This window comes from Natator depressus, chromosome 25, assembly GCF_965152275.1.
Source record: "Natator depressus isolate rNatDep1 chromosome 25, rNatDep2.hap1, whole genome shotgun sequence".
Classification (NCBI taxonomy): Eukaryota; Metazoa; Chordata; order Testudines; family Cheloniidae; genus Natator; species Natator depressus.
This window is the reverse complement of record NC_134258.1, coordinates 12,713,961-12,736,674: the sequence shown is the minus strand read 5'-3', so window position 1 is coordinate 12,736,674 and position 22,714 is coordinate 12,713,961. Positions and strand designations below refer to the sequence as shown.

The following is a 22,714-nucleotide window of genomic DNA, read 5'->3' as shown; positions in this document are numbered from 1 at the left end:
CGTGGGAGAGCGGAGCTGGCCTCCACGCGGGGCCTCGTTCAGCCGCTGGGCCGAGCCCCCTCCGGCGGGCCTAGCCAGCAGGGGAACCTTGCATGAAAGAACTGCATGGAAGCAGGGTGTCCCTGTGGCTGGCATGAGCCGGCACCGAGCTCAGCCCCGGCACTGCCTGGGAAGCTCAGGGGTTGCTGTAACCCCGGCCTGCAGGAAGGGGCAGGAGCTCCACTCTGCAGGAAACAAGTTGGGTTTGAAGCAACAAAGCCACGAGCAGTGGCAGAGGCTGCACGGGATGGGGGAGTGGGCCAAACTCCACCGGGGGGGGGGGGCTGTGCAGCGGGTTGCCCACTGGGCCTGACCCCCCTGTCATTGGCACCAGTGTGAATCAAGAGCACGTGCCAGGAGCCGCTGGTGTCAGTGTGAACAGAACAAGGCCTAGTGGCCGTCAGTGTAACTTGCACTGATTGGCCCACCTGTGAGTGTCACGGAGCAGCAGGCAGGACTGGATGGAGTCTCAAGTTGTTTCTCCCCCTACCCTGTCCTCTTCCCCTCCTCACCGCGGTGAGTTAAGAACATAAGAACGGCCGTACTAGGTCAGACCAAAGGTCCATCCAGCCCAGTATCCTGTCTGCCAACAGCGGCCAATGCCAGGTGCCCCAGAGGGAGTGAACCTAACAGGTAATGATCAGTGATCTCTCTCCTGCCATCCATCTCCACCCTCTGACAGACAGAGGCTAGGGACACCGTTCCTTACCCATCCTGGCTAATAGCCATTAATGGACTTAACCTCCATGAATTTATCCAGTTCTCCTTTAAACCCTATTGTAGTCCTAGCTTTCACAACCTCCTCAGGCAAGGAGTTCCACAGGTTGACTGTGCACTGTGTGAAGAACTTACTTTTATTGGTTTTAAACCTGCTGCCTGTTAATTTCATTTGGTGGCCCCTAGTTCTTATATTATGGGAACAAGTAAATAACTTTTCCTTATTCACTTTCTCCACACCACTCGTGATTTTATAGACCTCGATCACATCCCTTGCACCCCCCACTGGCTGTCAGTTACGTTTCGACCCCTTTCCCTAACCTCGGGGCGGCTCCATCCTCTCCCGTGGGTTACTCCTGATTTACACCGGGGCTGAAGCATGATCAGGAGCAGGCCTGTGTGACCCCAGCTGAGGAGCTTCCACAAGTCATTTACATCACCCCTGGCTTTGGCCTGCTTGGCACCCTCCTCCACCAGCTCTGAATTTGGCCCTGTGTATTTATTTATAGCTGATATGGCCCAACACCTCCTGAAGGCAGGTTTGGCCGACAGCCTGGAAAATGCCATGGATCAAAGAGTTAACTTACCCTTTCTGCCCTGGCTCCAAACCCGGCCCGATAGAAACAAATCAGCGGTGGGGTTTTCAGCATTTTCCTCCGAAAGGGGAAAACACTTCGGACTCGCCCGGCCAGTTTGCCCTGCTCCCTTTAGGGAAGGGCACGGCCGTGGTGCGTTCCCTATCAGAGCAGCATGGGCCTTTAAGGGTTAAGTGGGAAACCGGGACGGCCATGTGCACCTTTGGGTATGAATATTAATAACACCAGTTGTTGTAGGCAGGATCAGAGCATTAAAAAGTGAAACGACGTAAGGGGAGGAGAAAGGAAAAGGGCTTTAGCTCCCTCCCCGAGGAACCGCATGGGACACTGCGTGGCTGGGAGATCCAGCATGAGAACCCACCTTCCTCCAGCGTTTTGGGACAGCTAAACCCAGGAACTGGTTACCCCGGCACGGCCCCCACCTCCCTCCCCCCCACCCACCCCCTGGAGGATCAGCACATGGGACGCCGTCCAAGCCGATGCGGGCCAGACTCCAAGGCTACGGGCTGCTTGGGAATGAGAGTGCAGGAGTTTCTGGAGAGGGGAGCTGGGCTGGACTCTCCCCCACGTGCAAGTCCCCGTCCGGGTGCTCAGGTCTGATTGGACGCTGAAATCTTTGGGAGAAAGTCGGGCACCTAGCACAGTTAGTTCCCAGCTCCCCTCTGGGAAGTGAGCCCAAGCCACCAGCATCCAGGAGATACAGGTGGGAGCTGGGATGGCAAAGCACCCACCTGATGCCAGGATTAGCGGAAGGAGAGGAGTGGGCACAGAAAGCCAGGGGTGCCAGGAGGGCCTGACATCCAGCCAGCAGACTATGGGCTCCCAGAGCGTCTGGTAAGAGTATTTTTTTCTTATTAACCCTTTGCAATCTGTCCTTCTCTAGACCCTGTCGCCTGAAGGTTCTTCAAATGTGTGGCGAGCACTAGCCATGGGAGCCCCCCCACCTCCACAAATGTTATTCACCCCGAATGTACAGATGGGGGAAACCGAGGCACGGAGCGGGGAAGTGATTTGCTCACGGTCAGCAAACAGAACCCAGGAGTCCTGACTCCCAGTCCTCGCCCGTCTCTAACTCCTTGATCGTACTCCTTCCCTGCCCTCAGCTTAGAGAGAGTAACGGCACAGGGAACCCTCAGCCAGCAAAAGCCAGGCAGGCCACTGAGATGGTCTCTGAGCTCTAACTCACCTGGGCTGGGGGCAGCGTAAGGTGCTTGCTTAAAGCAGAGTGGGGGCAGGCTGCAGGGTGTGGTGTGTGGGTTTCACTGTGATTTAGAAGCTGGGAGGGTTCTTACATCCTGTCCTCCCCATCCTGTCCCGTCCCCCACCGCCCCGGCCACATGAGAAAACTTGTCATGTCCCGGGTGGAGCATCCCCGGCTGCTGCAGCTTGCTGTGATACTAAATCAGGAACAGTTCAGGCTCCAATAAAACCCGCTCGACCAGAGCCTGTGAGATCGGAAGAGAATTCCCCCCACCTGACCCCATAGCTTCAGACGGACTCCGTGGGTGCTCTCTGCATGTAGACGGCACCCCTTCCGGCCTGGCAGGGGCAGCTGGTGTGCCAGGTGCTGGTGCCACTGATGTTCCGTGCCCTGCTTCTGCAAATCACCGGCCTCCAGCTGCCACGTGGAGGGCTTGGTGATCTGCTGGCTGCAGTCTCTGTGACTTTGCAGTGAGGAGAGGATAACAAAGGTACCTCCAGGAGCTGGGGATCCTTGCCCCCCCCGCACCCTCACACACGGGCATGGCATTAACTCGCCATCACTGGCACACCCAGAGGGCATCTCAGCGTGGTGAATGGGTCTGATCCTGCCACCTTCACTCACCCATGCCATCCCCCTCTGGCATGAGTGAGAGGAGAATCAGGCCCAGTGTGTGTCCGGTTGCAGGACTGGGGCCCTGTTTCTGCACCATGGGCTGGATTCTACCTTCCTTCCCTGTGTATCACTCAAGAGCAGGGCAGGGTTTGGCCCAGCGAGTGAAACCATCACCAGCCCAGGCTGGCGTCCTGGCAGGGCTCTGGCCAGCGTGTTCTGTTCTGGGGCCTGCAAAGGGACCAAACACAAAACGATACCCCCAGTTGCACCTCCGATTGTTCCATGTCTGACTCATCTTTTGAACGATGTAGGGACTCATCTCGAAAAGCTCCCTGCGTCAGCCAGGCAGGGGGAGCAGGGACGGATGGAGACAACACTCCAGCAGGACTTTCCCAGCCCGAACTTCTGTGACTCTGCGGGAAAACCCAGGGCAGCTGGGGGTCAGAAGGGGTGGGAGGAGGGGTGGTTAAGATAGAATTTTTCAAGGCAAACTAATTGCTTGTTCTCCCCTGCATGGAACCGGAAGCCCTCAAACCAGACGCTGTTCTGAGGAGGGTTCTATGTTTTAGAGCTCAAGGAATTCTAACTGGGGTGCAGTCTAGAACCCACCGGGTTCGAAAACCCCATGTGAGCCTGTTGCTTCGGCCCAGACCCGTGTGCGCTCTGGAACCCTGTGCAGGCCTAGGGGACCCAGCCTCCGCGTACCCCATGTGAGCCCGGGGCGTCTACATTCTAGAACCTGGCTCATTTCTCAGGGGTTGTAAATTCTAGAACCCGCAGGATAGGCTGACGGGGAGGCAGGTGTCGCAGTCCGGCACTCCCATAGATCACAAGCCCTTTGGGGCAGGGACTCTGTGTGCCTGTGTGTGTCTGTCTGGGGTGCAGCCCCAGGCACCCGGAGCCCTGCCCTGAGTTCTGAAGTGCTCTAGAACCCAGGGTGAGCTGGTGGCATGAGCCTCCTAGCCACTATGTCAGTTCTACGCTCTAGAAGCAGCCTGCATTATTCTAGAAGCATTCTGGTCTCGAAATGCTAGGGACAAATCCTAGACACCGGCACCCTTTGTGCAGGGCGGATTGCTGAGTGGATGTGGCATTCCTCACGCAGAGAGAGGAGGTTGCTTTGCATATCCCAGGCTGGCCGCGTGACTCATCTCCCAGGAAAAGAGCCCCGAAGCCCGGAGCAGGAGCTGTCGAGTGCCCTGACAGTTCTACCAGCAGCTCAGGGTTTCACCTCTCGCTTTCAGCTCGGTTCCCAGCGGGGACCGCAGGATCCTACCTCTGCCCTGTCCTGCCAATGCCGCACGGGGGTGGGGGGGGGGCAGCGGAGCAATGCCTCCCAGTCGGGCTGTTCTCCAGGCAGGCAGAGTGGCCAGGAGCTGAACAGCCCATGGGGAATGAAAAGTGACTTGGGGAGTGGCCAAGCTCACCCGGGGAGTGGCACAGACTCAGACTGAACCTAGGTCCCAGTCGCAGGCCAGTGCCCGACCCATGAGGCTGGCCCGCGTCCTAGGGGGCTGGCCTCTCCGCTCTTGTCTCCTCCGCCCCTCCCAGCCCCCCCCATTTCCCCCTCCCACACACACCCCCACATCTCTGCCAAGGGCCTAACCTCACCCCACAGTCAAACACCCCCCGATTTGTGGGGTCTGGACCTGGAACCCAGATGTGGATGCAGCTTTCATAGCTTGACCCCCCACAATGGTCTGAACTGAACCCCCCAAAACAAAGACATTTATTTTGGAGGGGCAGGGGAGAGGGTCAAAATCTGGCCCCACATTTTTCATCCCAGCCCCCCCCCATCTCCAGTCAGCCCGCCACCCCCACTGGATTGTAGGAATCCACCCCACCTTGTTCCCTTCCCTGATGATCTCACACCTGAGCTGTTGTGTCTTGTCTTATCTCTGTGTGTCTTGTCTGGCTCAGGCCGAATCTGGGGGGAGGGCCGGGACCAAGCCAAGCTTGCTTCGCAGGGCTCCTGTCTCCCTTGTGTCTGTTATGCACCTGTGGACATGAATGTGGGTAACTAAGGGGGGGACACACACTCCAGAGAGGGCTCCCCCCGCATCCCTGTTCCCCCAGGTGCCTCTAAGAACCGGCCAAACTCAATAGCTTTGGCTGCTTCTCCAGCCCCCTTGAATCTGCAGAATTACACCAGCCTGGCCTTTCTCGCTGGCTCCCCCCATGCCTGCCTGGGCTGGAACAGCAGCCTCGGCCCATGGCATCTCAGGGACGCGCGGGGCCAGCATGTGACTGACAGTGGGTCAGGTACTGGATTGGGACCTGCGTTCAGTTCCCAGCTCCCCCACGGCCTCTCTGTGTGACCCTGGGTGAGTCACTCGCCTCCCTGGGCCACAGTCTCCCCCTCTGTGAAATGGGGGTTCAAAGTGCTTCCTTTGCCTGGTCTGTGTAAGTGCCATGAGGCAAGCAATGTGGGAGCCTTTGCCACCTAGCGGGGAGTTGGGGGGTTGACATGCCAGGCAGGGCAAACTCTGGAATCCACGCTGAGTTTTCTCTCTGGCTTTTTGCAGGCACAGTTCCCTGGGGACCGTCCTGCTCCTGACCTGGCTGAGTGTGGGCTGGGGCATCGGCAGCACTCAGGTAAGTGGAGGAGAAGAGACCACGTGGACAGGTCAGATTGGAGGACAGACCTTCCCTAAGGCCTGGCCCAAGCCTGCAGCAGAGTGGGGGTCATGTAGGATCTGAACATCTCCCAAGATATCTGTCCCCACTGATGCACGTCGTGGTATCGCCACCTGTAACTGCAGGATCCCACCGACCCCTAACAGACAACAGGCCTAGATACACACCAAGCGAGGAACATAGGAACTAACAGGCAGGATGAGACCCACGGCCCATCTAGCCCAGCGTCCCTTCTCTGATGGTGGCTAGCACCAGCTGCTTCTGAGGCAGGTGTGCAAAACCCTGCAGTGACAGTAATGGAACAACCTGCCCCCTTGGAAATTTCCTTCCTGACCCCTGTGATTTACGGGTTGGCTCATGCCTAGAAGCATGGGAGTCTCTGCCCTCCCAAAGCTCTGGAAATAAAAATAACTTGAAGCACTTGCCAAGGGTCACAATGCCACTATATCTGGCTAACTGACTGGTAGATAGCAATTCATCCGTCCTTATCTAAGCATTCCCACCCACCACTGCAATGCAGCCCCCCCGGAGTGAGAGCTGGCAGCTGTTTGACAACACAAAGCAACAACAGCTATAGAGGGGATTTTGGGGAGATAGGATGTAAATGCCTCCAGCTGGAAGCTGGCCAAGATTCTGGGAGTAACAGACCCCTGCGGTGGGGGATCGGTAGCAGCCACAAGGGGTCAGGGCCCCATCTCCAGCAGCAGTGGGCCTCCGTTGCAGGAGGCATGTTCCATTCGTCATACAGGAAATAGTCTCTTCTCTTCTCAGCTGCTTTATTCCTCTGCAGCCAGAGCTGCTCTGTATTTCTTTAACTGGCTGACCCAGCCCTCCCCTCTTGTCTGCTCCTCGGGAGGCAGGGTTGGCAGCTCATCAGGGTCAGGTCGCTGGGTTGGTCCCCCCTTTGGGGTGGGGTGGCTTGGGCACCAGCATAGGAGACCCCTGGGAGATCCTGTCCAGGAGCCAGTGAATTGATCCAGCCAGGCCTGGCCGTTTGCTTCTCTCCCAGTTGCCAGATGACCCCGCCGCCTCATCTCCCTGTTTATTTCCAGCTCTGCCCGTAGCTCATTAATCCCAGCATCTGCTGGGGAGTTAACAGCCCAGGCCTTGGGATTCTCCGGCCAGCGCCCAGAGGGCCCAGTGCAGAATGCCCACGGAGCTGATACTGATCAGCCCAATTGTGTGGGGGTGCCGAGTAAGCCGCAGCGCAGGGCAGGTGTGACGCTGTTGGGGGTTACCCAAGGCGGCCAGGAGGAATCACTACCACAGGGCGGGGCCGAGCTGACAGGTGTGACTTGTTCTCAGTGTGCATTGAGTCAGCTCGGAGACCCACCCTGCTGCAGGTGACAAGTCCCCCCCCCCCCCCCCCGGGTTTGGAACCCAATATTCTGCGTGTTACGTATCTGTACAGATGCTTCCCTTCCAAACATCTCACACTCCCCAAGAGAAGAGGCTGGGTTTTCGCTGTTGGGATAGACTGTCAGTGAAATAGTGCGGTGGCTGGACACTGATGTAATGTTCCTTGCCAGGGCATATTTGTGTCCCAGAAGGGACTTGCCCAGAGCCACACCGCAAGTTAATGCCAGAGATGAACCCAGGCATCCTGGCTCCCAGCCCCACTCTGCTCTAACCCACTAGACACCCCCCGCCCCACTCCCCTCCCAGAGCTGGGGTGAGAACCCAGGTGTCCTGGCTCCCTCCCGCTGCTCTGATCACGGGATCACACTTTACAGGCCAGCTCGGCTGTAAACTCCACGTGGGCTGGTGCCTGCGTTCTGAGCAGCATTTGCACTGTGAGGGGGAGAGAGAGGGAGGGTGTCACAAGGGGAGCCCGTCAGCAAAGGAAGAATCTAACCCAGCACAGCAGTGGTGGGTCTGAAGGGGCCCTGGGAATCCCAGCTCTGGGCGTGGCAGAGAAGGCCCTGCGCAGGCCCCAGGAAACACGCTGCAGACAAGAAGTAACTGGTGTGCAAATTACCAAATAGGCCTGCATCCTCCCCCACCCTAACCACAGAGGCAGGGACCCACCCACGGCACTGAGATCATCCCTCCTGTCCTAGGGCTGGGTTAAGGACACAGGCAGGGGCTCCTCTCTGCCAGCATGGCAGAGCTCTGCATCCTGGCGCAAACGCTATCTGGTCACAACAGTTGTGCACTGTGCCTACTTGGCACAAGGTTGCAGGGCAACCACGTATGGGGCCCTGGGTGCATCTGCCCCCTGGTCTCCTGCACGGGTGGCTCCACCCACAGCTCCAGGGGACGTTTGAGTGAGAGGGGGGCTGAGCCCCCACGGTCTGGCTGAATGCCAGGGGTGGTAGCTGCCCCAGGGAGCATCAAAGAAAGGCCTGGGGTGGAAGGCTGTAGTTTGCCACCAGAACGGGTGACCGCTGGACCCTGGCACAGCTCATTTGTGGGTCAGCTTCCACATGGGGGATGCTCTGCACTCGCAGCCCACCCCCGTGTCTCTCACCAGCTTCTGGCACTTGGCTTTCCCGGCGGTCAGGCCCCCGTGCATCCGTGTGTGCGTGCGTGTGGGTATTTGTGTAGGACAAGGCCTGCAAAACCCCATGCACGCATATGTGTGTACGATATTTGTGTGGCGTTCTATGTGTGCCTGCACGCACATGTGTGTGCTCATGCGTGTGACTCCGTGTGCAGTGTGGGGGGGAGATCTGCTTTTTCCATCACCCGGCCCCAGGAATGCGGCAGCTGGGAGTCCCAGAGTCGCAGCAGCTGATTTGGGCCTGGAGGTTCCTTCCAGCTTCCAGCTTTTAATAGGCAGCAGGTTTATTAACAGGCAGCAGGTTTAAAACAAATAAAAGTAAGTATTTCTTCACACAACGCACAGTCAACCTGTGGAACTCCTTGCCAGAGGATGTTATGGGCTTGGCCTTCACAACAGGGTTCAAAAAAGAACTAGATAAGTTCATGGTGGATAGGTCCATCAATGGCTATTAGCCGGGATGGGCAGGGATGGTGTCCCCAGCCTCTGTTTGCCGGAAGCTGAGAATGAGCGGCAGGGGATGGATCACTGGATGATTCCCTGTTCTGTTCATTCCCTCTGGGGCAGCTGGCATTGGCCACTGTTGGAAGACAGGACACTGGGCTAGATGGACCCTTGATCTGACCCATTAGGGCTGTTCTTATGTTCTTGCCTCCAGCTCTGGGCAAAGGGAGCACCAGTGTAATAGACAGATTCCTATCTATCTATCTATCTATCTATCTCATTCTCATGGTGGTGGCTGAGCTCTTGTGAGTCACACCCCTGCGGGGTGCTAGCATGTCGTCCCACTCCCCCTGGGGCTGCTTAGCCAGGGGCAGTACAAGTAAAGGTGTATCCATCTCCCCCCCGCCCACCTTTGGGGAAGTTCCCCTCCAGATCTGGCTCTGGACTCTCCAGCGTGGGGCTCATCACTCTTCTCCCCAGGCCGATCCCTCCACCCCGTCCCGATCACTGTCTGAGAAGGACAATGGATAGCGGGGCAGGGGACTGGAAGGGGAGACAGGCCTGGCTGGGGGGGAGCCAGGGGATGGGAAGCCAGGAAGGAATCTTCATTCCAAACGTCGGAGCAGAGATAAAGCAGGCGCTGGAGGGATCCTGCAGGATTCAGTGAAAGGAGTGGAAGGGACAGAAACCAGAGAAGGAGACAATTACAGGGCTGGGGAGGGGGAGGGGGGTGATTTCACTGTGTGATGATAACTGCCCAGCAAAAATAAAGGGGTGAGGGTGGGGGAGATCTAGGATGTTGACTCCACCAGAGAAGCCATGTGGCCCAGACTCCCCCCTCTCCCCCCGCCCCCCCCGCCTCCCAAGCCTTCTCGAGTGGCCCAAACTGGGCAGATCTCAGACCTTATTGTTATAGCTACAAGCCGCCCGTGGCCTCCATCCAAACTGTGAATGGAAACCACACGCCTGACTCTGAGCCCGCGCCCCCCCCCCCAAAATTGCTCAATTGGAAGCAACTCTCTCCAGCGTGCTACAGCTGTGCTCCCCCCATGGCGAGTGTCCCAGGATGCCCCACTGGCAGGGAGCCTGGGGGGGCCGGTGCCAGCTGCGCGGCGGTTTCCAGGGACTGTGTAACAAAAGAACCGGGGAAGGTTCTTGGGGATCTGCCATCTCTGCACTGGGCTGGGCGTGTTGGTGACAGGGCAAAGGGAGTGGATGGACGTGGGTGATCCTCCCGGTGTGGAGCAGCGGGAGTATGGGGGGGGCAGATAGCCCCTCCTGGTGTGGGGCGGGGGAGGATCTGAGGGCAGAGGGACTGAGACACCCCTCCTGGTGTGGGTTGAGGGGCCCCTGTGGGAAATGTCGCTTGTATAACTGGAGGGGCACAGGGCAGGCCTGGGCTGCGAGGGACTGGCCCATCCAGGAGGGGTGACTTTGTCATCTTCCTTTAAGTAGGGGACAGCCAGCAGGACCCTGGCGTTCGGCCTGGAGCCTCAGCCCCGCCAAAGGCGCCAGCCAGGCCATGGGGAATGGACGCCCTGGGGAGCCTGGAGCGCCTGCTCCAGTACGTGTGGGGACGGCGCCTCCTTTCGCACCAGGAAATGCATCCGGTGAGTGGAGGATCCAGGGGGGAGAACCATGGGAACCCTCACCATGTCGTGTGACCATGCATGGAACAGGCATGACGGCATCCTCCCCCAGGGACCAGACACAGGGCATCTGAGCCTGGTTATTACAGGGCCAGTGCTGATGTGGGGCATGGGAGAGGTCTTTGCCCAGGGTGCGAATGACCCCTCCGCAATGCACCCTGATACAAAGCGACATGCACGTCTGGAGACCACCGGCTCCACTCCAGGCAGGCCCAGGAATCCACCTCTGGTTCTGCCCAAAGGCCGTCAGCCGAACCCTCTCACCTCCCTGCGCCCAGCATGGCCAGCTGCGCCAGTCCTGGGCAAAGGCTGGCCTGGATTCCATGGCCCAGCCGGCAGGGATCCAAGGAACAGGCTTGATTTCTCCAGCGGCCCAAAAGGTTCTCATGGAAAAATATTTTTCTCTGGGGCATTTCCGACGACTTTGCATTTTAATTTGGATTGAAACTTTGGGGGAGGGTTCTAATGACAAAAGTTTGATTTGGGGTTTTTTTCCCCTTTTTTGGAGGGCGGGGGAAGGAGAATAACAATATTTTTAGTTAATCTGAAAAATTCCATGGGAAAATGTGGAAGGAAAGTAATTTTTATTTGGCGGGGGTGGGTGGGAATGTTCTGTATGTTCCCACCTGCACAAAATTGCAGATGAAATTTTTTAAGCTTCATTTGACATTTTGCATGGAAAATACACAGGCTTGGCCTGATTTCTAGGTGGGGAGAGAAATAAAAAAGCTTAAACTTGGGCAGAATAAGCTGCCCCCCAACCTCCCCCCTCCCCCTGCTGTTCCTACCCCCACCCCCTCCCTCCAAGTGACTGGGCTCAACCTGACTCTGAGGATCAGACTAGATGATCCCAATGGTCCCTTGATATCCATGACGCACACCCCGAGGGGTGTGCACTGGGGTATCAGTCCCCTTTGGGGACCCCTGGCTGTGGCTGGGATCCCAGGCAGACATGGACGGGGTGCAGGCCTGCGGATTTGTCTATGCCGGTTGGCCAGAGTCCGTGGGTGAGCGGGTTCCTTATCTCTGCCCTGATTAGGCGGGGAGGCGCCTGGCGAGATCGGGCATGATTCAGGGCACGCTCTGCCCCACTCCCCCAGCTCCCCAGCCTCGGCGGGGATGTAAGCCGAGCGTCTGGGCAAGCAACAGTGCTCGCCTTGGCTAGCCCCGGGAGGCATGGCTGGCTGGGCGGGCGTCTGGCTCTGCGCCCTGCCTGGGATTTCGGGCACCTTTTCCTTCCGCCTTGTTTTCCTCTTGCTCCGTGGTGGTGCCACCACACATTCTTCCAGCGAGTCGTCGCAGCTCCCGCACCCCACACGCCCCACCCCGGAACCCCTGCCCGGAACGGGCGCGGCAGAGCCAGCCCCGCCGCCGTCCCCGGCTCCCTCCCTTGGGCACAGGGCCTATGATGGGACCCTGCCATTGCCCTGCCACCCAGATGGAAGGCCTGGCAGCTTGGGAGCCGCTGTCCTAAGGTGCTTTTACCGCAGGTTCCCTGAAGAGGAGCTGTGTGCAGGGGAGCCCCGGCAGTACCGAGTGTGCAAGCTGCACGTGAGTGTGCACCAGAGCGACGGCGGCTGGAGTGGGGGAGGGGTGCATCTGAACCAGTTTATATCCGCACTGTGTCATCCCCCCAACACACGATGCCACAGCAACACGGAGCTGCCAGCTCAGAGCGAGGCACCAGGGTGCAATGGGTAGGGTGTTAGACCGGGACAGCGGGCACCTGGGTTCTGTTCCTGGCTCTACCGCTGGCCTGGCTGGGTCCTGCCTCTCTGTGCCTCAGTTTCTCCATCCGCTCCTCGCGTGAACTTTGCAGCCCCCAGAGGGGTGGATGCCAGCGGCTGGCCGCTTCTCTGCCCCATCCCCTTGGAGGTTTGTCCGTCGCTACCACAACTGGGTCGTGCTCCATCCTGTCTCGGTGGCAGAGCCCCGCGGTGGGTGGTCCCTTCCTGTGTTCTCCAGCCCAGCCCCTCTGCTGCTCTGATCTCGAGACTCACGTCTCATCTGACTGCCTGGAAAGACAGAGCTCAGGCATCCAGACCAGCACTGGGCATGGGCATTCTCCCTGATTCTGGGCCTCCTGCAGTTCCCCGCCACCTGCCCCATTTACAGGTGCCCCTGCCGGGTGCATGATAACCTGCCCGCTGGTCTCTGCTAGTACAGACGGGACTCGGTGGCACTTTGCCATTCCTTCGCGTGCCCGATGGCCAAGGCAAGGTGGGTCGCCCCCCTGTGAGGCTGCAGCCCTGTGCCCTTCCCTTGCAGGAGTGTCCTGGCAGCTCGGTGCCCTTCCGGGCCGTGCAGTGCTCCCTGTATGACGGCAAGCCCATCCTGGGGAGCCAGGCGAGGTACCAGTGGGTTCCTTTTCATGGAGGTGAGTCCTGGGTTCGAATCCACCCCCGCGGTGGCACAGCCATTCTGCTGCCTCTCTGTTCTCAGCCTGGGGGCCCTTCTCCAGCGGCCCTTGCTGAACGGCAGGGCCTGCTGGTTTCCTGGCCCCTAAACTGGAACCGCTCCCATCCCCGGCTTTCTCCTCCAGCGCCCAACCTCTGCGACCTGAACTGCCTGGCGGTGGGACACAATTTCTACTACACCTTCGGCAGAGTGCTGGACGGGACCCGCTGCAGCCCGGACTCCCCGGATCTCTGCATCAGCGGCCAGTGCTTGGTAGGGCTCGCTTGGTGCTGCAGGGCATGGGGCTCGTGGGGGGCCCCGGACTGGGACCAGCACTGTCTGCCAGTGCCTGGCGTACCCAGGCAGAGGGGGGGTTTCGCCCTGTGCCTGGTACCCAAGGGGTTGCCGACGCCACGGCAACAAGGGATGCTGGATAAGGCTCACCCACCTCGCAGACCCTGCATTCAGGGGACGTAGGTGGGTGAGTCCCAGCCCTGGCAATGCGGGGAGGTGCCAGCACTCCGGGCTGACTCAGCCCCCGCTCATTCTGGGGGTCGTCCCATGCCGGGTAGGGATATCCGGTGCAGCCACCTCGCCCTTCTTGACGCCCGCTTTCCTCTCCCACCAGACAGCGGGCTGCGACGGGATCCTGGGGTCCGGCTCTCGGAGCGACGCCTGTGGCCTGTGCGATGGCAGGAACGACTCGTGCCTCTTCGTGCAGAGGGTGTTCCGGGCCGCGCTCCCCTCCTCCGGTGATTGATTCTCCAGGGGTGAATGCTTTGGCTCTTGGCTTCAACGCTCCCTCTCTGTCTCCTCCGCTGCACGCTCTGCCCCCCGCCCGCCACCCTTCGGAGCTGGCACTGCACCAGCCCATCCCCTCCCTGCTCCGGGCACCATATCCTCTTCCTGACACCAAACGGGACAAACCCACTGGCCAGGAGGAACTGAGCAACCCCACTGCTCGACGGCAATGCACAAGCCTTGCAGTTGATAGAGTGGATGAGCTGGCGTGGGGGGAATGGGGGGTGCTGCAGAGATGGGGACCAGCTCTGGGAACAGGAGGCAAAACCCCATTTGCTGTGGTGCCAGGCTTCAGTGCCCACCACGCCCCTCCCTGCACAGTAACAGCCTTGCTAGTGGCTTAGCAAATAATCCAGGCCCCCTTGAGTAGCGGCAGGGGAGGGAAGGAGGGTGCCCAGCTGCATGCTGGCACGGCCCTGGCAGCCACACCCTAGTGACGCCAGGAGACACAGGCCTGGCCCCTGTGGGGAAAGGGCTGAGCCCCCAGAAAGCTGCTGGTCTTTCCCAACAGGGCGGCGCCGGGGCAAGCTTCCTTCTACACCCCCAAAGCATGTCTGAGCCCTGCCCTCCAGGGGGGCAGAGGGCCGTCTGAGCCCCTTTCAGTCCTGGGCCTCTCCAGAGGCTGCTATAGACGGCTTCCACCCAGGGTGGCTGTGATGGTGACCTCGGAGCTGGATTGGACGTGGTGACCCCTGGGAGAAGGGATCCCAAGGCCCATTGCCCCACTTAAGCCCCCCCCAGCCATCCAGTGCCCCCCATGCCTGCATGTGCCTGTGAAACTGACATCCCGCCAGCTCCAAACCACGCCGCAGCCTTCGCTTCCTTCCCCGCCCTGGACACGAGTTGGGGGAGCCGTGCAGGACGAGCTGGCCTCTCGCTGCCCCCGGGGCGGCGCCGTTGGGTTCAGCCCACACGTTGCTGCAGCGCCGGGAGGAACCAGCCTCCCACATGCCCAGGCTCTGCCCTGACTCCTGTCTCCCCCCCACCCATAGGTTTCTTTGGGTACAAGAACGTGACGAGGATCCCGGCAGGGGCGATGCGCATCAAGGTCACCGACTGGAGCCGCAACTACCTAGGTAGGAGGAGCCACCCCCACCCCATGGCCTCTTGTTAGCCCCGCCCTGCCTCACTTGACTCCGCCCCCCCCACAGACCACATGATGATTCCACTTGGAGTGACTCTCTGTCCCACAGCCGGAGCGGCGAGAGCGAGATTGTGCTTGGGGAAGGTGCCTTTAAGCCAGAACCCAGGAGTCCTGACTGCTGGAACCCCATCCCGCTCTAACCACCAGACCCCACTTCCCTCCCGAAGCTCGGAAAGGAACCCAGGAGTCCTGACTCCCACCATGCCCCTGCTCTAACCACCAGACCCCACTTCCCTCCCGAAGCTCGGAAAGGAACCCAGGAGTCCTGACTCCCACCATGCCCCTGCTCTAACCACCAGACCCCACTTCCCTCCCGAAGCTCGGAAAGGAACCCAGGAGTCCTGACTCCCACCATGCCCCTGCTCTAACCACCAGACCCCACTTCCCTCCCGAAGCTCGGAAAGGAACCCAGGAGTCCTGACTCCCACCATGCCCCTGCTCTAACCACCAGACCCCACTTCCCTCCCGAAGCTCGGAAAGGAACCCAGGAGTCCTGACTCCCACCATGCCCCTGCTCTAACCACCAGACCCCACTTCCCTGCCCAAGCTGGGAAAGGAACCCAGGAGTCCTGATTCCCACCCTGCCCCTGCTCTAACCACTAGACCCCACTTCCCTCCCCCTGCTGTAACCACTAAATCTTACTGCCTAGCCAAGCTATGCTGGGTTGGGGCCCTTTGTGCATCCTCCCCCCAAAATGGCATAGCTACCAGCCAATGCCATTGCACCATCTGCAGCTTTACCCCACGGTGCCTCTCCCCCACCCCCGAGCCCAGCAGACCCGCACACTGTGCCCCCCCAGGTCCCCTCCCCAGTCCTCCCTCTCTCTCACTTGGGCCACTCTGTGTCTCTCTGCAGCACTGATGAACGGGGAGCAGCAGTACGTGATCAACGGGGACTGGGCCATCGACTGGCCGGGCGCGTACGAGGTGGCAGGCACCACAGTGCGCTATGCCCGGGACGCGGACAATCACGAGACCCTCGAGGCAGCGGGGCCGACAGAGGAGGATCTGCACGTCATGGTGAGGGGGGCTGAGGGAGAGAGCGAGCTGGGCTTAGGGGCTGCCCCATCTCTGTCTCCCCTTCACAGGCTGATCTTCCTGGTGCCCTGACAGCGTAACACCCCGGGGACCCCGGTGCATGGGAGAACAGCCCCCCCCCACACACACACTTCCCCCAGCATGTGTGTAGGGTCTCCCCCGAGTGCAGGGCTGCGCACCTTGGTTCGTTATTGTAGGGTCTCTCCCGAGTGCTGCTGGGCTGCACACCCTGGTTCGTTATTGTAGGGTCTCTCGGGGGGACTGTTGTATGCCCCCGGGCAGGTGGGAGCTGGGACGCGGGGGGCTCATGCAGCCTGATGGGTGGGCTCAAAGGCAGCTCTCCGTCTTCCCCCGGCCAAGCAGGTCCTGTTCCAGGAGCCGAACCCGGGCATCGAGTACGAGTTCTGGCTCCCCAGGGAGCGGCACGGGCAGCTCCAGGGTGACTCCAGCCCCCTGCGACAGCCTCAGCCCAGAGGGGTCGACCTGGACCCACCCAGTGTGCCCCAGCCTGGGCCTTGGACCACACTGGTGCCCCCCACGCACCTCAGCATCAGGGACACGACCACGGAGAGGTCCCGGCGGGGACCCACAGACACAACGCAAAAAGGTGCCTGCTCTGTCCTCATGGGTCTTCCCTCCAGGGCCCAGACGATAGACAGACAGTACCTTGACTGCCCCTGCTGGAGCGGACTGGGGCAGGATGCTACCCCATGGGGGCATATTGCAGAGCCCAGGGGAAGCCACCTTGGCAGCAGGATCCCAGCTCTGCTGTGGGGGGCAGATATAGCACCATGGGGGTGGCAGGGGGGAAGGCCAGGGCTAGAGAAGCGCCCCACCCCAGAGCGGTTCCAGACTGGGATCCGAACTGCAGTTCTGCCCTGGCCCCTAGCGCTCCAACGGGCAGAACCAAAGCCCCAGATCTGAGCCCCTAGGGCCCTGGGGGAAGTTTGGATCCGGAGCTAAACATCCTCCTGGCCCCAGGTCCCTTTGTCCATGGGGCTCCCCTGGCTGCTGGGATGTGGGACCCCCCGCCCACCCAGCAGGGCTGCTAATGCTCCACCACAGCCCCCTCCCTCCCAGCCCCACCCTTAGACACAACACAGCTTCCCTCGGCCCCTGGGGGCTTCCGCTGGGGCTTGCAGCTGTCGGGCAGGGTAACGGGGTTGCCTGCATCCCCCCCAAACGATCCTCCACCCCCCACTGACTGCCCTGGCTTTGTGCCCCATAGGGAGCTGCGGCAGGTGCCAGACGCCCAAGGGAAAGTCCCAGCGCATCCGCCACTACTGCCAGAGTGACTTCGGTAAGAGCCCCTGGCCCAGCCCCCTGTGGGGGGGCTGAGCGTGAACACGGCAGGGAGAGGGAGCCGGGGCAGGCACAGGGGCCACGCGGGACTGGAACAGGCCAGGAGACCCGGGAAGGGATTGCCGGGGCACGGTGGGCACTGAGCTTGGCTCCACATTGTCTTTTTAAAAAAAAAAACTTGGCCACCCAGGCTCCCCACTTGGGCTGGATCAGAGCTGGTGCCCCTTGAGGGGAACCCCGTGTCCCATTCCCCAGCACCCCAGGGCAGCCAGTTCCCCACTGTGGGGTGGATTGGAGCTGGCACCCTCTAGAGGCGGAAGGGCCCCACTCCCCAACATCCCAGGGCAGCCAGTTTTCCGCCATGGGGTGGATTGAAGGTGGTGCCCCCTAGAGGAGGAAGGGCCCCATGTCCCATTCCCCAGCGCCCCAGGGCAGCCAGTTCTCCCTGAGGGGTGGATTGAAGGTGGTGCCCCCTAGAGGCAGAAGGGCCCCATGTCCCATTCCCCAGCACCTCCAGGGCAGCCAGTTCCCCGCCATGGGGTGGATTGAAGGTGGTGCCCCCTAGAGGCGGAAGGGCCCCATGTGCCATTCCCCAGCGCCCCAGGGCAGCCAGTTCCCCGCCATGGGGTGGATTGAAGGTGGTGCCCCCTAGAGGCGGAAGGGCCCCATGTGCCATTCCCCAGCGCCCCAGGGCAGCCAGTTCCCCGCCATGGGGTGGATTGAAGGTGGTGCCCCCTAGAGGCGGAAGGGCCCCATGTCCCATTCCCCAGCGCCCCAGGGCAGCCAGTTCCCCGCCATGGGGTGGATTGAAGATGGCGCCCCCTAGGGGCGGAAGGGCCCCATGTCCCATTCCCCAGCGCCCCAGGGCAGCCAGTTCCCCGCCATGGGGTGGATTGAAGGTGGTGCCCCCTAGAGGCGGAAGGGCCCCATGTCCCATTCCCCAGCACCTCCAGGGCAGCCAGTTCCCCGCCATGGGGTGGATTGAAGGTGGTGCCCCCTAGAGGCGGAAGGGCCCCATGTGCCATTCCCCAGCGCCCCAGGGCAGCTGATTTTCCGCCTGGCCTGTTGCTCCCCTTCCGCCCGCTCTCCCCGCCCACCCCTCACTCGGCTCTCGCCCGCAGTGTTCCGGGCCCGGATCCTGGCCAAGCGGCCGATCGGGCAGGAGACGCGCTACGACGTGCAGGTGAAGCACACCTACCGCAACCGCTTCCCCCTGGTGCACCGGGAGTACGTGTGGGTCTCCAACGCCTGCGACTGCCCCCCGCTGCTGGAGCGCCACGAGTACCTGCTCATGGCCCGGCGCCACGTCAACTACGAGCACACGCTCAACCGCATCCTGCTGCAGCGCGGCAGCTACGCCCGGCCCTGGTCGCCACGCGAGGACGTGCTGCTGCGGGACATCGCCGGGCACTGCGCCCGGGGCAGGCCGGCGTGACCGGGTGGGAGCCCCCTCCCGCAGCAGCGGGGGAGAGCCCAGCCGTGGACAGGGCGGGCGGGGAGCGGTTTGGGGGCGCCCTGACCCGTTTCCATCCAGCCCTCCCCCGTACATACTCGGGGTGATGCCACAAAATCCAGAGCTCCCCTCAGATCAGCCAGTCTGACCAACGCTGCCTTCACCTGCCACTCACCCCTGGGCTGGCTGGCTCCAAGGCAGGGCCCTCATGCAAGCACGTACCCCTGGCCTAAAGTCACCCCCTTGCTCCCAGTGCAGCCAGACCCTCACCTCGAGTGCCAGCCATGGGGGTGAGAGCTGGGAGCTGATGGGAGAGCGGCTGCTGAGATCAGCTTGGGACGGCAGTGACGGAGGAAGGCAGAGGGCAAGCGGAACGGGGGGATTTCAGTCTCCAGTCTCTCCCCGATCCAGCCATGCTGTCCAAGGGGTAAAATGGGAATGTGGCTTCACAACAGGGCAGGATGTTCGAGTCCACGCCTGGTGGTCGAGGGGACACAGGGCTTTAAAACAGTGCCTCCCTACAGGGGCAAATCCAGGCCATGAGCCTCGCAGCAAGCCAGTTACTAGACAGTAGCCACCCTGCTCAGTCACCTCCCTGCAGCCCTGGCACTGCGAAATCCCTGCCAGGCAGGGTGCAAACGGCGTGAGAACCCAGCCATCACATCCACATCCGCTAGCATGCCATGCACATGCTAGCACACCATGCAAACACACGCACACGCTAGCCCATTGTGCAAACACACACGCACACGCTTGCCCATCGTGCAAACACATGCACACGCTAGCACACCATGCAAACCTACACATGCAAACACACACACACAAGCTCACTCTGCAGCCCCCGCATCCCCGCCGTGCATACCAGCACCCACCCAAGTCCCGCCCCTCACACACCTAAACTCGTCTGGAGCGCCCGAGGCAAAGCGTCTGTGTCTGTCTGTAACTAACCCCTCTCCCTGCCCCCTCTCCCTGGTGCAGGGCTGGGCGGCTTTTCTCGCCTGGCCACTGCTCTGAGTCGAGTCTCTGGGATCAGACACTGCTGTGCTGCGCCCCCACCCCGCCCACACTGATGCCTGCCGTGTGCTCCTCTCCCGGCTCTGCCCAGCAGTGATAACGCTTGAGTCCCTGGAATCCCACCCTCAAGCCCACGGGAGGTGCCCTGGACTCCATCTGCCCAGCCAGCCCCGTTGCCTGGGCCCACCAGCGCATGCCAGGCGAGCTTCCCAGCTGGGCTGGGTCCTTGTTCCATCCTCACCCGGCCTGCCCCACTCCCTGCTCCTGCTGGGAGCCACACGCTCCCTTCAGCCTAGGGGTGGGCTCCCAAGAGCTGGCACAGTGGGCATGGGCACACCATGAGATGGGCACCTGAGGGGGGGTGGTACAGCCAGAGAGGGGTGGCCCCCGCCCGTGAGGGTGCTCCTAGGGCCAGGGCAGTCGGAGGAGGGGGCAGACAGACACACCAGAACATGCCAGCAGGTGGGCTCTGCAGGAATGGGCAGGGCGTGTGCTGAGATGGGCCTCGCAGGGGTGGAGGCTCCTGGGACTGGGGGCAGAAGGGGAAGGGGTCAGAGATGGACACAGCGGGAGGCGGGCCCTCCCTAATGCCTCCTGAATGCACTGCTAACCCAACACGTAGTCCAGACTTGCCCCTAGCTGCCCCTCGGTGGCGCTCCCTCCCAGACCCCTCTGCAGCCCCCCTGCCTGCTTCCATCAGGGCACTGCCCAGCCTCTCGCCCCGGGAGAGTCAGGCCAATGCGGGGCTCCCTGCTGCACCCCATCCCTTCTCTGTGTTGTGTTTTTGGGGTAATTTATTTTTGCAAAATAAAATATGTCGCTGTGTTTTTAATTTAAGCCTTTCTCCCCCAGTTTGGCCAAGTGCCTGAGCCCGGACCATGCCTGGCATGTCCAGGGCCCCAGCTCTCTTCCAGCCACCTCTGGGCTGTTTAACTGATACTCTGCAGGGAAAGGAGGAATTCTGCATCCACTGGAGCCCAGAATGTCAGTAATGAGCCAGCATCCAGCCAGGGCAAGCACCAGCTCCTGCCTTTACATCTGCAATGATCCCAGAGGGGTAGGGACCTTGCTCCCGCACCTCCAACCCCACATCCCTTCCCATGGAGCCAATGCGTTCTCTGCTCTCAGATACCCGGGGAAGCACCTTTCCACACAGCGCTGGGGCCTTACCCAGGAACGCCCTGGCCAGCTCCTGCGTTTACAGATGCTCCCTGGGGAGCTTTAAGGCCCTCCACGCAAAGTGGGCAAAGGCCTTAAAGCCTCATGCATTGGTGCTGTATGTGCCTCCCCCCCCACCCCAGCCAGCATCTCCCCGCCACTCAGGGCTCCTGCCTCACCATCACTCTGCAGGAGCCCCTGGCTCAGGTGGGGCCCTGCACCCCAGTGATTCCGTGCCAGCCTCACCTCAGGGCTCCAGGGCGTGTCACCCACTGAGTCACAGCAGCAGGGTGGCAAGGAAGTAGGCAAGCCCCGCCCTGCTATCACCGGAGCCAGGGACTGAGGCCTCCTGACTCATGACACTGATGGCTCTCTGTTTGCAAAGCAGCGTTCCAACAGGCTCCCAGCACGACCCGCTCGGCTGATGAACTTTGCCATCCCAGCGAAGGAGCGGGAGAGGCAGAAAGGGAAGCACTGGCCTGGGTAGAGCTCGGCAGAAGCCAGCGCTCTGGCCCCGCTCCCTTATCTGGAGCTGTTTCCCGAAACAGGCGGCTTTATCTCCAGGAAAAGAGCTGGAAAGCCCCTGTCACAATTAACAGTGGCGGCAGGATTCGCTCCTTCCCCGCCAGCACACTCAGCTCTCACCCCTAGACCCAAAGCGCCTGCCAAAGGGCAGCTCCGTCCCAGGATGACAAATCAACACGGGAACAGGCTGTGAACTCACGGCTGAGCGGGGTCTGCATCGCAGAGGTGGGGCCTGGTCGTCCCCGATGGATTTTTTGAGGCATGTGCTGTGGCCTTGACAGGCCTAGAGGCTTTGTGCTACCAACGGCGTCTTTTGTTTGCCTTCCACCCGGGACAGCTGGAGGGTTCCAACCCCAACGAGTGTGAGAACGCATCAAGAAAGAACTAACGTCAAGTCGCCATGAGAGAGAGCGGGATGTTTGTCTGAAGTCTGGGACTCAAAGGCTGCTGAACAACTGCGCTTGGCTACTTGAGGCTGCAGGGTGCAGGAAGCAATAAGTGTTGACATTTCATAGCTCCAGCCACTCCAGAGATGGCTAACCAGGCTGCTGAAATGCGGCTGCTTCTGGGATGCTGTTGAGAGCGGATTCAGAGCACGGTGCTGGGCACTAGCAGGAAATGGGTCCTGAGGGTGAGATCTAGCAAGCTGTGGAATAGCCTCGGAAGGGATGGGCTGGCCCATGGCCCTGGGGAATACACTGCAAAGGGAACCATCCTGTCCAGGGCAGGAGGATGCGGTTGCTGGGATCTGTTAGGCTTCCCATTGCAAAGCAGCCTGGGGCACTGGGGTTGTGAGTGTCCGGCAGAGAAAGCCCTTGAAACAACGTGGCCAGCTCTCGTGATCTTAACCTGAGTCTCACGATACCAGGTGCTTTCCTTAAAGCCCCAGTTCTTGGAGTCAGGTGATTTTATCAGACTCTGAGCTTGCATTTAAATCCCTAGCACGTTTCTCGCCTGCCAGGCTGCCCAGAAAGCTTGAAAAGGTGACACCCAGAGACTCAACAGCCAGGAGGCAAAGAAACCCAGCCCCACATTGTGAATTTAAAAAAATCTTGTGATCTTTAAACTAATCTGAGGTGGGGGGGGAGGGAGTGATAAAGGCTGGGGATGTGTGATAATGCACGGCCACGCCCACCTGCTCACAGATACACACGTGAAGGCTCATGAGTGCATATACAAACACGCCTGTGCACGCGTGTGCACACAGATGTGCATGTATGCACACACATATACACGTGAGCGCACAGGTATCGCCCCCTCCCACCCCTTCTTTCTCGGGTTCCAGCTGCAGCTTGAAATAATTCCCACTCCAGATCCCAGGGATGGCACCCAGGGCTGAGCGCAGGCTCCTGATGGCAGGTCACCTGGCCACGAACCTGTGAGTGAAGCAGAAGATTTTATGGCGGGCTGTGTATTTTGAGTCCTCCATGGAACATCCACCAGCATTTCTGGGGGCCTCGCGTCCCCATGGAAAACACCCA

General features: G+C 60.5%; 1 protein-coding gene across 1 annotated transcript; it reads left to right on the top strand.

Moving 5' to 3' along the window:
• Nucleotides 1-1,819: 1,819 nt before the first annotated feature.
• Nucleotides 1,820-20,256, top strand: ADAMTSL5 (ADAMTS like 5). Its single transcript, XM_074939283.1, has 12 exons — nt 1,820-2,186; nt 5,694-5,763; nt 10,208-10,362; nt 11,892-11,952; nt 12,670-12,778; nt 12,944-13,071; nt 13,427-13,550; nt 14,592-14,675; nt 15,600-15,763; nt 16,145-16,388; nt 17,010-17,081; nt 18,205-20,256. The coding sequence occupies exons 1-12, from the start codon at nt 2,068-2,070 to the stop codon at nt 18,516-18,518; spliced, it is 1,644 nt and encodes a 547-aa protein (XP_074795384.1). The 5' UTR covers nt 1,820-2,067; the 3' UTR covers nt 18,519-20,256.
• Nucleotides 20,257-22,714: the final 2,458 nt, after the last annotated feature.